Source organism: Myotis brandtii, unplaced genomic scaffold (assembly GCF_000412655.1).
Source record: "Myotis brandtii unplaced genomic scaffold, ASM41265v1 scaffold640, whole genome shotgun sequence".
NCBI classification, from domain to species: domain Eukaryota; kingdom Metazoa; phylum Chordata; class Mammalia; order Chiroptera; family Vespertilionidae; genus Myotis; species Myotis brandtii.
The window spans coordinates 360,421-377,908 of NW_005370461.1; the positions used below are offsets into that span (position 1 = coordinate 360,421).

The following is a 17,488-nucleotide window of genomic DNA, read 5'->3' on the forward strand; positions in this document are numbered from 1 at the left end:
TGAACAATGTTGGAGAGTGTTTGGATTAGGAAAGAGGAAAAAGGCCCTCTAGACTACAGCATCTTAACATTGTGACACTGAGTCTCTCGTCAATGCATTTTTTGACTTGATGTTCTGAGTGTCTGACTTACTGAGCCCATTCTCACTAAGCCCTAAATAGAGAGTGGAGAAGCCAGCATGCCAGGCCATTCCGGACACTGAAGTGACTTGAAGACAGGAATGTTGCTTGTTTTTTGGAAATGGTTGCAGGGCTACTGTCATAATGGATATTTAATAATTGATACATTGATTGATAATTGAAATTCCAGGTAGCCTCTGTCTCATTAGCCACCCATCTAACTTGTTTTATCCTCCAGAAATATTAAGGGAATACTGCATAAATCGGGAAAATTCATTATTCACCCTCTAATATTATTTATGGCCATGCACAGTTCAATACAACTTTAAGATGTCCTGTTTACACATCTTTATAAGTAGTGTTTAACTCTGGACTTGAGGGAGGGAGATACTTACTGCAAACTGGAAATTTCCTTTTCTGTGATATTAAATTGCTTGTTGGGGCATGACAGTTTATAATACCTGGAAAGTAGAAATGTCTTACTCATACAGTTTAAAGTAATGTAACACAAATAACTGAAGGTACAAATTATAAATCATTAGTTCTTATATTTAAAATATAGAAAAAAGAAGACATTTTAACTTTAAAAAAATACCCGTATAATCAACAAACTTCACGTTGCACTTTTTAAAAGAGAGCCTGATTTTTTTTTAAAAAAAGATGTATTTAACATTACTAAACACTCAATAATAATCTTTCAAGCAGAAAGAAAGTTACCTCTTAAAGCTATCTGATACAGGGAAAGCATTATGAATCCACAAATCTCTTTTAGTTAAACCTAAACTGTAGTTAATTCCTTTTCTTGGGGAAAACCAGGCAGAACTGAAAGACCATGATACTCTGATTACCTTGAACTCTCCAAGGTCAATGGTTAGGAACACAACCTCCAGCAATGACTGGAGGCTTCCCACCTCTGAAGTCGGTGCCACTATAAGACAGTTGTTATCTTCCTCAATCTGAAAAGCAGAGTTTCCTTTTAACCTCCAGTATTTCTTAACAGTTGCTGCCTGTGGTATGATCACCTGATGGTGTACTTTCAGCCAGCTGTGTGTCTTCACAAGGGTTTGTCTGTCTTGAACATTCAAATAAAAGGAATGGCTAGTTATCTTGTTAGCTAAGATTTAAAGCAGACTTGGATTTAAAAAAAAAAAAAAAACTAATGGAAATATGTCCATTGTGGAGGAAGGGGTAGCAGATGTGATAATATCCGAAAAACCATTAAAAATAATACAATTGAAAAAAAATTATTTATGAAAGCAGTTAAACGGCTGTTTTTGCTAGTGGTCAAATTCTTGGAAAACTGAAGCTATGAAAGATAATTACGTGGTTTTGCAAGCGCTCTATTACTCGGAAACAGCGGAGGGTTTTTGCCTAAGAGGCGGCAGGAGCCCGGAGGCAGCGGATGATAGCCATGGAAACGCCGTCCCTGGGACCACTGGGTGCGAGGAGGGCGGTCACGGGGCTAGCGCAAGGCCGAGGCAGACAAGCATGTTAACATGACCAGTCATGTCCCCGGCTCTCGGTGTAGCTACTTCTAAATTGAATTTTGCTTCTTGAGTGTTTTTTCACTTGGGAAATCTAAAGCAAGACCAACAAAAGAACTTATGGTCTTGGCATGTTTTAGATACTATGTGGAATAAATAAGAATCCCGAGGATTCAGGCGTTTAAATCAACTCATCTGCTTTATTCCTCGGGGTCTTGATTATTTTTTTAAAGCCTGCTCTAGATTTTATTTCAGGAAGTACTTGCTCCTCTGAAGTTTTATGTGAATGCTACCCACAGCCATAAGAACGTGACTTCAAGTATATGTGATAAAATTTGTCTCTTGACAGATAGTACTTTTGTAAATAGTATCTTTCCTCTTTTATGATACCTTAGAATCTGGAAAGTTTCCCAAAAACATGTTCTTCAATGTCATGGCTTCCAGCAAGGATGATTATGCTTATTATACTTACAAGAGGCAGAAATGGAAATTGTTGAAACAATTTGTCCAAATGATCTAACAAATTCACAATTGAGCTATAATTTAACCTGACTTGCTAGGGTTCTACCTTAATGATTTTTGCTGCTGTTTGTTCAAATAAAAGGATATTGATTTTAAGGCAATCACAACTGAGATGTAGTTCATATTTCTAATAATTTTCTCAGTAATACTGTTTCATTTCTCACCTGGAAGTAAAAGCATGTGCAAATGTGTTTAAATTATATATTTTGGTAGTACAGTCTCTAGGTTTTCATAAATTAAGAAAAAAAGATGGAGGCTTAGTCAAGAGTCAAAACAAGAAATTTAGGATATTAACATATGAGATCCTTTTGATACTTTTTATTTCTTAGAGAAATAGTAAGGAGAAGAAATCACAGTCTCAAATAGATAAAATATGATATTGACACTGACTTCAAAAGTTAAACAAATACCTATGTTTCTATCAAATACTGTAAATCAAAGCAATGGGGTTTATTTAATTGATTAAGTAAATTTTTAAATTTGAATTTGCAAATGACTTTCTCCATCAACTAGTCCATTTGCTTCAGCTGCAGTACTATTTATAGGCATAGATTATTGACAGTGAACAATTATCCACATATTCATTTTCCTAAGATAAAAAGGGGATAAAATAAATTATGCTAGAAAACCTCCCTGGAATATTATAAAATTACTAAACAATTTTTTAAAATTACTAATTGAAATTCATACACTTTTTGAGCAAAAACTGAAAGCAATTGCATAATTAAGCATATAAAAACATTTGCAGTTCTTTTTTATCAAAGGGTTTTCATATCAAAGAAATAATACCTTTATCAAAAACTCTAATAGAAAAGTTAAATTTTATATTGGTCTTAACATTAATGGCAAATATATGTTTAAATATGCATAGCTTATTATTGTCAAAACCCCCAGCATTACATTATTGACACTATAAATAATAGCAAGACAAGCATCTTGATAAATACAAAATATCATGGAAAAACACTTTGATAAAAAAGAACATTTGCAGTTCTTTTTTATCAAAGGGTTTTCATATTTATTATATCACTTTATTCTTGATTTTAAAATAATGACTTATTTTATCCCTCATATGTATTCACATAATTAAAAATCTCTTTAAAAAATATCTTTCTACTGAAGAAAAACCAAACAGCCTCTACTAATTTTTTAAAATCTAAATTGATTATCAAATGTTGTTTGTTATTCACTCCTGTTTTACATTTTCTACTTTCCCTTGTTTTATGCTCTGGAAATACTGCTACCTCAGGAAAGCCTTTATCCTCATGATCAGAATTATTTTATTTTTTCTTTCCTTTTCCAATTGAAGAGGACCACTTAACATCTTCCTTGGTAACTATGGCATATTCTACTTTATAGTAAACACCAAACATAGTGTTTTATAACAAGATGTATTGTACTACTCAGATTATTTTCCAAAGTTCCCTAATTTGTACTTTTCATTCAGAACATAGAGCAGAGATAATAAAGATTTAATAAGGCATCAAGTTTAAAATCAATTCTCTGTTCTATAATAAAGACTTTATCTGTTCTAATTTCCTTGAAGACATCAGAAATGCTATATTCCATATTTTTATGTTTTTATTACAACTACTCCTTGGTTGAAACAGCTATAAATGTGCAACAATATGTACTAAATAACTATTATTGTAAGCAAAATATGTTATTTTCTTTCTTTCTTTCTTTCTTTTTTTTCCTGAACAGGTTTTATTACACAGGGGATGGGGTTCAGCCCTTCTCGGCTGCTGCCTTCCTCATGGCTGCAAGGACATTGCTCAGCTCCTTTCTCTTCCTCTTGGCACAGCTGTGTGTCCCCACCCTTTTCTTGATCAACTTCAGGGCCCTCTTGTCCTCAGAGACCTTGAATAGCGCATGGTGCTCCACTCACAGAGGGCAGGGCCACACACTTCCCGGATCATGTGCTGTACAAACTTGATGCACTCGGTGAGGCACCCACCGCAGCGGCCGTACCTCAGCTTTCTCCCGTCCTTGGTCGCCTGTGGCCCTTGTTGAGGCCCATGGCCATGGGGCAGTGCTGAGCCATGGCTGCTGCCGCTCACTGGCTGCCTGGGGAAGGGAAACAAGCAAAAAATATTCTTAAGATATTATCAGATGAATTGTCATTAAATATCTGTATGAAGCCAGAGACTTACCAAGATGTCTTATTTTTATGCTTCTTCCTTTAATGTTTCCTTTGCGAAAACTAACATCTTGTTTATTTTTGTGATGTTTTTACAGAGGCAGATACTTTGGAGATTTTACTGCTCCAAAAATATTGGTTTTATGAACTCTTAGAACATGTGTTGTGTCTATTGGCTTATGACTGGACAAGTTATATGAATTTATAATCTCATCAGTATTATAATACCTATTGTTCAAGATTTGTGCATGTTCTATTCTATATGTTCAGATGTCTGGTACTAGATTACCTATTACTTTATTCCTAAAGTCATCTTGTGTGGGAATTACCCAGTTGTGAATTTTCATAGAAATTATTTATGGCTAATGATTGCCTTGTATCTCTCAGAGGCATTTGCTTCCATCGCTGCCACTGGGGCCTCATACATGTCTCATGATGGCTGTAATGGTCCATACTGAAGAATTGTGTGATTAACCATGATTGAAACAAACACAGTCATTTTTGCCTGTTTTATACATTGTTTAATTGGACTCTCTGAATGAATTACTAACCACATGTGGATTACTAAATCTACGGTGACATAGCTATGCTCTTGACCCTTTCACACTATATTTTCTTAGCAAGTTGTAGGACTAAGCTATCGGGATACAATTTAAGAGATAGTAATAGTTGCAAGGGTAGTCATTACAGTACCATAAACTATTTAATGTCTTTATATGCTACAGTCACAGACAATATTTGAACTTAATCCAGTGCCATTTCCATCTTGTTCAAAGGAGAAAATGGCTCTCATGGGAATTCTTTTGACTGTGTCCACCTGCCGCCGGCTATTAGCAGATTAGGGCAAACCTTGGGAAGTGGTGTGTCATCTAAGTGAACAATAGCACGTGTTTTTGTTTTTTTTTTTGCCTTTCTAACGTCAAGGGTATTTGAAGGTTGACTTTTGAAGAGAGTGTTTTGTGAACATAAAAATAGACAGATACTTGACTGGAAGAAGGATCTTCCAACCACATGACTACAAATAAGATAGAAAGCCTAACGTGACAGACCAGTTCACTGTGTGTCTGCTCTTTCAGTGTCCCGAGGGCCTCCCCCACGCCTAGACATTTCCCGTTCCAAGAGGCCCTGTTGTAGAGATGCCCAGGATCACATTGGAACTGTGAACAGTGGACCGCAATCCTATCCTACAACTGACACAGAAGAAAATCCACAAAAGGGAAGTGGTGGAAAAGGTGTTTTTTTCTTTCCACAATTTTATATTCCATAAAGTATTGAAAGATGCAGATTTCCTAATGCTGTTCCTGCATTGATAAGTAACAACACAATAGTAGTTAAATCATTTTATAGGTGATTTCTCTGGAATTTTCCATGCCCCCATTACATAATAAGGATTTTCAGAAATCATGCAACTGGCCTTTATTTCCCTTCCTATTAAATGGGAAGAATAATGGGTGACTCTGTCTTATATAACAAGATGCTCTATACGTGTTTAAGAAATGTTCATTTAAGAAATGAACCCTTGCCCTGGCTGATTTGGATCAGTGGATAGAGCATCGGCCTGCGGACTGAAGGGTCCCAGGTTCGATTCCAGCCAAGGCCACATGCCTGGGTTTCGGGCTCCATCCCTAGTAGGGGGTGTGCAGGAGGCAGCCAATCCATGACTCTCTCTCATCATGGATGTTTCTATCTCTCTCTCCCTTTACCTTCCTCTCTAAAATCAATCAAATATATTTTTTTTTAAAAAAAGAAATGAACCCTATGGGCAACAGTTCTTAAGATCCATAAATATCTTATTATGGATCCACGATACCAGGTGAAAGAAAATACTTCCCCCCCCCCCCCATTTAGTTGTTACTGAAAAAAGCAATGATATTTTTAAAAGTTGATATACCATAAAAACTGGCAGGAGACACTCAAAAGAGTGCTCTGTGAGGATTAGTATTACAAGTAAACAGTAAGTGGATAATTAAGTTTGGGTTGTCAAAGGTTTATGTGGGAGATAAAAGTGCTAATTTTAGAGGCTGTGGCTAATTCCACATACCTCCAGAAAAAGGAAGCTGCATTTGGGTTCAGTTATTACAGAAGGAATTATTTTTAACAGTTGTGTCATGCCTCATTTTATAGTTCATTAAAAAAGAGCTCAAGCTTAAAGTGGGTGAAGCCTGAGGAATAAAATCTCCATATGGATAAGCATCCACACATACATGACCAGAGCCCTGTCTTCTTGCTGTGGAGAGTTTTATCTCCATATGGATAAGCATCCACACATACACAGAAACCAGGGCTTTCCATGACCAGAGCCCTGTCTTCTTGCTGTGGAGAGTTTTCCAGGGTCCAGAGGAGGAGACGTGGCCAAGCTTGAGCTGGACGCAGGTGCAGTGGCTCTTCCACAGAGAAGGAACAACATCGGGAGTCAGCCAACCTTGGTTTGGCGTGCCCCGTGGTGACTGCCAGTCGCTCGCAGGCTTTTGTCTATTCTTTGTGTACTGCTTGACTCAGCTTGAGCCAAAAGAATCAGCTGCTAAAGCTGGAGCCTACTTTTCTGTAGAGAGAGTAACGTTTGATGTTTCTGGACATTTTTGTAACACGTAACTCCTACCCCGAGCTCCTGCTGCCTTAGCAGCACTTCTCACATGAAAGTACAAGACTCAAAAAAAGGGTACCTTCCACACACTATACTCCCATTGAGGAGGCAAGCAGACAGTCTTTTCTGACAGCTGGCTGTCCATCTGGTGTTTGATGTGGGGCAGAAAAGCACGGTGGGGTAATAAGGGAGACGGATGTTTCTCTAGGTGACAATCCAGCCTTCCCGAGAGCAGGCTCCCTTGGGCTCCCTGCCCTTCTGCCCTGCAGGCTGCCTCTCCCCACAGGATGGCAGAGCGGTCTTCGTATAGTGCAGCTAAGCTCTCTCTGTGTACTTACCTGGCTTTTTATTGATTTGCAATTTCTTGATCACAACAAACATTTCAATCGCTTTGTTATGCTGTTGTTATGCTGTTATGCTGAATGCATTGGGGAAGTTTTGCGTGTGTGTGTTTTTTTTGAACAACTCCCAATCTTTTTTCTATTTTTATTTGTGCCTGAAATTCTCCTTTATTTTTATGCATTTGTGAACATTTTCTAGCCTCTCTGTTCCAGAAAACTAGGAGGAATATGTATGCTAGACAAAAAGTGATCACCTGTCAAACTGTTGGGCCAAAGATAGTATTTTAAAACTTTGATAATCTTTAATTTGTTATGTTTGAAATGTATAAATAGTTCAAATATCAGCATAACATTGCTATATTATACAAATCCAGTTTAAGAACTGTCCAGACAGAAATCTTCTGAACCAACTACATTTAAAAAAATTGTTCTTGGTGTCTACAAACATATTTTGCACTTTTGAGAGACTATTGTTGCTTTACAAGTAGTAAAATGTGAATAAGCATGAATTATTCAAATGTTAGAATTGTCTGAATTCTCTTATTACTGTGAAAATGACTACTTTTAAAACAATGTGAACACCAAACTTACAAAAATCAATCATATATACACTTTAAACATAAAAAATATTTTAAATTTTATTTTCAGTCTTAGCCTGTGATCTGAAGATAAGTATTACTTAGAATTGATTAAAGAGAAGCACCCAAAGGCTGTGGCTTGGAAAGGAACAACTCGTCTGAGCTGTGATTATTAGGAAATTTATTCCAGGAGGAAGGAGAGGGGCAGTGCAGGAGTAGCTGGCCTTCTCACTGATGTAGAGCACCTCTTTGGGATGATGTGCATTTTGCTGCAAAGATGACACCAGCCTTCTTTCTCTGTTTCTTCCTATTCCTCCTCACATTCTTTGCCCATTGGCAGTGAGAGCAAGGCCATCGTTTTAGCCATGGCCTGGCATCTAGTCTTAGAAATCCTTTCGTTCATGAGATGGGAGAAAGCAGTCCAGAAATGGCCAAACTCAGCCAGGCCCATTACTCCCCCACCTCCTATATTGAAAGCCCACGTGTTTTCATCCCTTCCCAGTAGATAGAAGGAAACAATGGATTGGATATTCTTGCTGATTGTGAGGCCAAATCGGCTGGATGTTGGGGGATAGCTAAAATGGAAATCTTTGCTGTGTTTGCTATCAACATGGGAAAATGACTGACAAAATTTAAGGTTTCCAATAAGTGAATTGAGGATACTTCTTGGATGTTAGGACATGCTGCTTGCTTTATTTAAAATGGAAAAAAATATCCTGTTTTAGGAGGCACAGTTTTAAGAGGCCTAATGAGGCATCTATAATATGCGAGTAAGTAGTTTGAAAGGTAAATCGAGGAAAGGCATGCAGCGATTCCTGTTCCCAGGGCTCTGGTCAGAAAGCCTGTGTTGTCTGCATCTACTAAGCAGTTCGCTAGTTTGTCCCATCATCCAATAAAAGCTGAAAGATAAAGAAGCAAAAACAAAACAAAACAAAACAAAACAAAAGAGCTAAAAACAACAACAACAAAAAAGACCAAGAAAGCAGAAAACTTACCACCACCATAGTTGTTTTTCTTCACATTTTGAATTCTCTCCTTAAACTGCCTTGGTCTTTTTCTAGTTTTCCGAATCCTCAGGTAGTTGCTTTTTATCCTTTGTCCAGAGTTTTTATTTATATTCAGTGGGAGAGATCAAGTTAAACATATAGTGTGATTATCTGTATATGTAAAAACATATGATTACATACGATACTTTTTTTTTTTAAAGACCAGAAGGTCAAAATTATTATCTTGGCTCTTTTGGACTGGTGAGATTATGTGTTTTCCCTCTGTTTTCTATTTTCTGAATGTTTCATAGCACACCTTCCTCAACCCTTCAGATTTAATCATTTTTCTTCTGAATCTTTGGTTAGCTGCGTCTTTTCTAAAGGATCATGTCGTTCACAACCATTAAAAACCATTAAACTCTGTACCAGCCAGATTGCTTTCAGCTGCAAGAAACAGAAATTACCAACTCTGTGGCTTAAATAATAATGAAATATATTTCCTCACATAATGAAAAATCCACAGGAAGGTAGCTGCAGGGTTGGTTGACTCTGCAGCTCTATCTTATCACCTGCCATCCTGATGTTCGGCTGTGGCCTCCGACTGGTTTCCTTCGTGGTTGCACAATGGCTACGGCAGCTCCAGGAATCACTTCTAGACACAACATGGGGAGCTTAAAAATGAGCCATCTCTTCCTTTGAATTAGTTAGGATTGGGTTTGATTGTAAATGACAGAAACTCAAAATAAGAGTAGCTTAAGTGTGGTATATTTTTTGTTCTTCCATACATGTTCTTCATTCCCAAGGTCATTCATGATCTCATGTGGTTATTTCACCTCCAGCTATCACATCCACATTCCACACAGCAGAATAAAGAAAAGGAGAAAGAGAAGGTAAAGGGCACTTGTCAGTTATCTAATGAGGAAGATTCCAGGGCGTTGATACACTGCATGTCTGCTTTTCTCCTATTGGTCAGAAGTTATCAGGCCTAAATGGGCTACAAAAGAGGCTGAGAAATATATTCTTTATTCTGGATTATCCATGTACACAGGTGAACTTTCTACTACTATGGACTAAGTGGAGCATAGTGGAGAGCAACAAGCAGTCACTGCCACATTCTTGTTCCTCTCAACGAACTTTCTCAGAAGCCACCAACAGATTTTCCTTTATGTTTTATTGGCCAGAAGAGTATTGCATGCTCATGCCTAAGCCAAAATCCTGGCAAAGGAATGGTACCCCCATAATTAGCTTATGTCAATCAAGATTCACCATCTAGGCTTGGGGTTAGGGCCATCCTTCTGGGAAAAAGGCAGATGGCAAACAGATACCTGAGCAAAGTCAGAATTCTTAGGAAGGAGCAAGGGGTGCAGGAAAAGGAGGGTCAGGGTGGAATTGGTAGGTATACTCTCTCTATGGCGTGCAATAGCGTCCATGTCCCTGATTTCACGTTAGGTGCTATTGAAATGTGTATCTGTTACAGCTCCTGTCACTGTCCCCATTTCTTCACGGCTGCTTATGTTGAGGATGAGAGAAAGGAGTGGAACAAAGCCCAATAAAATTCAGTTATGCTAGTGGCTCCCCCAATATGTATACTCCCCTTCTACCTACGAGTGCATTTGAATTAAGTTCTGAATGTTGAAGTTATATTTATTCAGAAGTACAGATCAGCGTCTCCGAAAAAAATATGTGTTCCTATCTTATGGTCGACTAGGAGGATCCCTAAAGAGAATAAAACAGAGCAAATAAATTGGCATTTAGAATTTAGGACATTTTGTTAGTCACCTGCCCTCTCAAACATGTTTGGGAGGAAGGAAGCCAACATATAAAAAAGGATGAAAAAATTAGATGGAAGAAAAGGGTGATGAATGAAATAGGCGAAAGAGAAACACAGGGCATGTATGTGAGTGGGAGGGAAGAAGCTGTGTGATTTTGTCACTAGTGTGTTGCTATGGTAATGAAGCAAAATTAGGCTGATATTACTCTGTTGGTTTTGTTTTGAATAAGGGTCCAAATATGTGCAAGCAATGATAAATATAACTGCCAGAAAGATGGTGCATTCCATCTGCACAACCCATATATTCTCTTCTTGTAGTCAAACTACCAAAAGAAAATCAGGTTTTTAAAAAATTAATTCAGATAAGATTTAAATGTGCATGCAGCCTGGTCATTCAGGTAGATCATTCTCTTTCTTGGACAACTCATACAGTCTATCTCCAGTGTTGCTACCATATAATTCACCATGTAAAGTTTTCCCTTTCTAAACACACTTTCCAGATTACCTTGAGCGGAATTGTGGGGATTCCTAATCGTGGTTGGTTTAAGTCACAGGTGTTTACAAAGTCTTGGTAAACTTACTTCCTCAGATGGTTGTTCATGTTCACTATATGTAGATATCACTAGCTTAACTCTAGGAGTTACTGAACAACCATATTTTTTGTTATCACCATATTCTTCAATGATCTCTGTTGGATTGGGCATTTTAGCGGACAGAATTAAAAGGTTTCCGTCTATTTATTAAAATACAGAATAGAAACTTAACTTGAAATTATTATTTGCTGGATAAATATTTATTGAATACTTACTGGGGGAAAAAAGTGGAGTAACTCATCAAAGTCCAAGAACTACAGATTTCTTTAACAGTATGGAGGAGCATTTTAAAATTGTGGTAACCTTCACTGGCATCTCCTGAATTTTTTAAGGGGAGAGAAGAGGCTGTGGCTCAAGAACTCAACCTTGGGCCACTTTAAAACTACTTGCTTTGGGACTATGCAGAGGTGGTTGTGGGCAAGTCAGCTGAGCATCACCTGAACTAAGACATGTCAGGAAGATGTGAATATTCAGGTCTCAGTCCAAGGGAGCACTCAGGAGGGCCATAGCCCGCCCTAGGGCTGGTCAGTATCATCTGTGAGTTTCTCGTGATCCTACACAGACACCCAATCAGACCAAATATGTGACCCTTGTGGTCCAGACTGGATAGGGAAGGAAGTAAAGTTGGGAGGAGGCTGGTACAACGCAGAAATGAGCAAGGGACTGCAGACTGGAGTCCTGGATGAAGGTGAAGATTAGATTAAGTGTGTGTATGAGATTGAGAGTGGTGGAGATAAATGTGGGGTGAGAGAAGGCTGTGATGGGAGAATGGAGTTTCTGAGGTGGAGGAATTCCAGAAGGATACGTTTTCAGGATGTGTTCATGAGAATGAGTTCTTGTTCAGAAGATAATGGATGAAGGGGTGCTAAGGACATTTGTGGCTTTGCATAGCACTGTTACGTACTTTGGGACCCAATCCTTCCATGTAAATGATCCCAGTAGGGGCTGCCAATCAATGCAGACCACCCTCTTGGCCACAGAGTTGGGCATATCATCCAAGCCAATAAGAATTCTTGCCGAAACCGGTTTGGCTCAGTGGATAGTCAATAAGAATTCTTCCACAGGATTTTTCAATACTTCGTTAGGCAAATGGGTGGCAGAGGGAAGAAGGGAGTTCCTCTCTTGGGCACAGAACAGTGAGTATGTGATCCTGGGACATTGCTTCTGTTCACTCCCAAATCTGTGTCTCTGCCTCTAATCTCTCCTTTAGCTTCTAGAATCCCTTTAGACAGCTCCATCTGAATGTCTCATTAACCCACAGCCCAGACAGAATTCTTTTTTCCCAACCCAAATGGATCTCCATCCTTTGATGTTGTCTGTGGCATCAGCCATCTACACTAGAAGTCATACTTAACATCTCCCTCCTCCTCACCCTCAAACACAATCAACCACTAAAACCTGTTGATTCAACTTTATGAATATTTACAAATTTCTTCCCTTCTCTCTATTTCTACTGCTGTGGCCTTGGTACAGATCTTTACCACAAGCTCTTAACTGGTCTTGCCACCAGTCTTAAAAATCTTCAATCTGTTTCTTCCTGTTCCCACCTGCCCTCACCCTGAGTAGAATGAGCTTTTTCCTTCAGCACCTCAGGGCTTGCTCCTGCTCTCTCTGCAGTCTTTTCTCTGGACACAGCCCTGCTTTCCAGCCACGCTGAACAGCTTACGGTTGCCTGAACCGTCCACATGTTTTTCCCTGCTCTAGGCTTTAGCTCAAAAGCTGCTTACTTTGCCTCAAATACACGTTTTTCTTTGAGAGCTAACTCCTGTTCATGCTTTCAGATGGGACTTGAGTGTTGCCCCTCCGGGCATCCTTTGGTGACATTTTCACCATTGCCTCCCTGGTTGAGATCATCCTAACATGCTCTCACAGATGTTAGATGAGGACTCGCTGCCCTGTGTTGTGAAAACCAATCTGTGTGTCTCTCTTCCCCACTAAGCTGCAACTCTGAGGGGAAAGCTTGAGTTTTATTCAAGTCTGTATTCCATTTCTTGGCTGGGAGTCTGACACAAAGTAGACCTTTAATAAATACCTATGGACGAATAAATGAGTGAATCCAGGGGAAATGCATTGCTAGCTTTAGTTCTCTGATTCTGCAAACCCATTCTCTTTTTGAGCCATGATAGTTCTATGAAGCACTGCTAAATCACGTCTTGTCTGAACACTGTATCTTCATTAAAGTTTATTTATTTTGCCATTGGAAAAATAGTCCAATGTCTTCATTTGTGCAGATGAAGAAACTAAGGCCCAGAAAGGTGCAATGCACTCAAAGGCACACAGCTGGGCCACGCTGAGAGGCGCCTGGCCCCTCTGTCCTGGACCCAGTACTTTCTTCTCAACAACTAAGCTGCCTGCCTAGAGCAGCTGAAATTTAAAATACTTTTGATCTTGTTTTTTTGAGGAACGTGTTCAGTCGTCTGAACACTGTATCTTCATGAAAATTTATTTATTTTGCCATCAAACTGGAAAAATAGTCCAATGTCTTCATTTGTACAGATGAAGAAAATAAGGCCCAGAAAGGTGCAATGCACTCAAAGGCACACAGCTGGGCCACGCTGAGAGGCGCCTGGCCCCTCTGTCCTGGACCCAGTACTTTCTTCTCAACAACTAAGCTGCCTGCCTAGAGCAGCTGAAATTTAAAATACTTTTGATCTTGTTTTTTTGAGGAACGTGTTCAGTGCTTGTAGCCTCAGGAAAGGAACACTCCCACCTGCAGACGGTTCTCAGTAGATACTTTGCTCCTGTCTAAAAGAGTTTTATTCCCTATTTCAGGCCAGAGAGTTACACCGAGTACCTTACAATGTGGCTGCTCCCGGCCTCCTCCGCACACTTTAGAAACTCCGAGGAAGGAAACGCAGCTTCTCCTCTTCTCTGTCTGGGAGCCGAACGTGGGCTCTGAGATAGGACTGACTTGGTTGGGTAATGCACCTCCCTGCTAGGTTTTTAGAAAAACCATTCATAAGTAAGTCACGAAACAAAAGCATCTGGTGCTAGAGGTGGTAGGATGGGTGTTCAGAAAGTGAAGTGCAAAGCTGAGAGATGTTTCCGTGATCATATTTCATGATAACTTAGGCTTCTTTTTCAAGCCAAATCTCGTTTTATTTCCCTTCTTTCTTCCATTCTCTGTCTCTGCCCTGTCTGCTAAAATGATCTCTCCTGATTTTTCTTCAGTTTAATTCTCTGATCACTGTACTTATTGCTTGTGGAATTTTCACACATTTAGCAAGTCAGCTTGACTGAGGTTTTCTTCAGTTATATGACATAACAGTTTAAGCATTTGAGTCATTTGAATTGCTGGATTCAAAATACCGTTGGGCTTTTTACATTAATTTTTAAATGAAGATGTTTTATAGATGGTTAGTCTGTCAAATTATTGCCTTTTATAATTTCTAGGGTGTTTCTTCTTGCAAGTGATTGTTTTGGATGTTTGCCCTCCCCCCAAAAAAAGAAAATCGACAGAAAAAGCCATAAGCCTGAACACTACGTGGCAAACTGATGATGAACTTTCCAATTAGCAAGGCTTTTAGAGGTTCTACTTAGAACCATAGATTGCATGCTGTGTGTGTGTATGTGTGTGTGTGTGTGTGTGTGTGTGTGTGTGTATACATACATATGTACTCGTCCATATGTATTTGTATACAAATGTATAAGTATAGCCACCATGCATGCTTGTTGGGGTGTCATATCAAAGCACCCTCAGAAACATCCTCGACTAATGACAGGAAATTCCTAGGAAGCTTTTTTGTGTCAAGTATTTATCACAGAATTTTAGCTTTTTTGTAAAAGAGGGCACTCTAAATATTTCCTAATGAAACCTTTGAAACAATGTCCTGTCCACTTACAGTTGAGAAGTAATAAAAATTCTAGGTAATGAACCTGAGCTTTATGATTACACAATAGAGAAGAAATAATTCTGGAAGCTGAATTCCATGGCGGCGTTGCCTGCCAGGGGGAGTCTGAGCCTCCTCACAGATTCCTGTCCCCCTGCCCATCCTTCCCTGCAGCCTCCAAAAAAGCCTCCCAAGCAGCAGCCAGCTTCCGGTAGGGGTTGCTGTTGTGTAATACAAGGCCCATTGTTCTCACTAGAATTTGGTTATCTTTTCAGATCATTTCCAACCTTTGCCCTTTCCCAGGATTTAATCTGTTTAAATTGATATTGGTTATTTGCTCTTGAGTTTACTGTGAATTTAATCTTACGTTACTGTTTAATACATTAAAGTACTATTTTGGTTGTTGCCGCTGCACTGATTAGCATTAATTTTCCCCAGAATGTGTTCAGAATATCAGTGAGTTTGTTTTGGAGAATGAATGATAATTTCATTGTTTTAAAAACACTAACGTATTTAATTACTTTATTAAAATGCATGAAGTGAATTTTGATGAGATCAGTTCTGAAATCAAACTAACATTTTCAGAGAAACTACAACACTGGCTTTAATATACAAATTTTGCCTTTAAAATTTTATGTTTCTGCTGGTAGAGAGGCATTATATTTGCATTTTTGAGCCTGAATAATTCTAATTCCATTTTTATTGTACAAACCCAAGAGGAACATTTACTTTGTTTTCACTGATTAGTTATACAATCATTCTTTTCAGATACTGCATGGACCATGAACCATAATATTATATTCCTTGCTAATACATTTTGGCAAAAGTATTTACATGAAAACACAATACATAAATGTAATGACTTTCTCAAATGAGTACATTGTTGCCATGAAGCAATCACCTTTATTTTAATACAAGTAAAATTCATTAAAATTTTCTCAATTAGCAAAGCGACTTTTCCAAATGAACTAGTGAAGGAAAAACATTGTCTGTTTTATCCTAACCCAGCTGATTTGCCTTTATTACCAGATGCCTATTTATGGAAGAGAAAAAAAAAGAAAAGTGTTTAATTTTAATAAACTTGATGCAGTGCTGACTCCTAGGGGATTAGGTATGGTTCTGATACACTTAGTTTCTTTTTGGTTGGTTTCAAAGTAAAAGTTAGATTTGAAAGCAAAATCCCTTGAAACAAAGATACTACCTTCAAGACTCTCTCATGTTGAAAGGAGGAACTTGGAGACCCAAATGAATAAATCCTTTGAATTGCAAAACTTACTTTTAACAAAAAAATATTTTATTTTTCCCTTTCACTAAAATGCTTAAATCCCATCATAAGTCTAATAACCAGATTCTGGCATTTGACACAGACAGTTGAGTTGAGCCTTGTATCTGTAAGTACAAATGTAGCTTTTAGGGGAAAAATACAATCACCTTTGAATTCACGTTTATGTAGTATAGATTTTAGATTAATTTATCTTAACTGTCCATTTCTGAAGCAATTTTTTAAAATTTCTAGTGTTGGTTATTCATTTTACGTGCAGAGTGAAAACATATTCTCCCCAATCCCCTTTATATAGGTTTTAAAAATGACACTAACTATGCACACACTGAATGACTCAGAGTATGGGATTTAAAATCTGTTAGTTATTCCTAATAAAAATGCAAAGACTAAGTAAGAGTGCTAACTATCCTATATATTTGTGGGATTCCTGTTCTTAAAATACTTAATAGCACTGAGTCTCATTCTTGGAAGGAATACCCATTTAGCATTCTTCAGATGGATTATAAAATGTTAGTTAAATAACATTGATAAGGGGGAAAGGTTAAGACAGAAAATTCTAATTTCTAGTCCTGTTTTTCTAGGATAAGGGACAACTAATATAGTCTCTGTCTAGTAGTAAGGTGTTAAAATAGTTTACATTAACCCTGAGATAATATCTTTCTCTTTCCCTGGTATTAAATAACTTTTAAGTTAGGGGAGGAGGGTAAAGTCTTAAAATAATCACAATGATAAATTAGGGGTATGTGACATTGTCTAATACAAGGAATCAGGCTCCTTGGAAAAATGGCTGGTTATAGGGCTGAGGCAGAGACAAATTAAGATGAGCCTGGAACATCTGGTCATGCCTGAGAGTAAGGAAGTGCTCAAAAAAAAAAAAAAAAAAAAAACAAAAAAAATTAGGCATGTTAAAGAGAAATAGGAGTCAACCTAAAAGAACTACCAATGGACAAACCTGGGACAATTTGGGTAACAAAATAAATAAAATAGTTATAGATTATAATCCAAAGTATAAAATAAATAGCCAGGAATCCACAATTGAACAAATAAGTAATATATAGAGCAGAAGAGGTAAATCTTTTCTAAGGAAAAATTCCAAATAATTTATGTAGCTATTCAGCATTTGAAGGTTTAAAATCTGTTAGTTATCCTATCTAATAATAGACAAAGATTGAAATTAACCGTACCTCCGCTACGCTTCCCATTGGCTAATCAGCGAGATATGCAAATTAACCACCAACAAAGATGATGGCCGGCAGCCA

The 17,488-nt window shown here is 38.1% G+C and overlaps 1 protein-coding gene and 1 pseudogene across 1 annotated transcript in view; one reads left to right on the forward strand and one right to left on the reverse strand.

The window, feature by feature from the left end:
* Positions 1-3,852: 3,852 nt before the first annotated feature.
* Positions 3,853-4,168, reverse strand: LOC106723776 (annotated as a pseudogene).
* Positions 4,169-11,768: 7,600 nt separating this feature from the next.
* Positions 11,769-17,488, forward strand: part of LOC106723777 (ATP-dependent RNA helicase DDX19A-like) — a 6,849-nt gene continuing 1,129 nt past the window's right edge. Inside the window, exon 1 of the mRNA XM_014528582.1 lies at positions 11,769-11,805. Coding sequence (XP_014384068.1) covers positions 11,769-11,805 — 37 coding nt within the window. The remainder of the gene's footprint in view (positions 11,806-17,488) is intronic.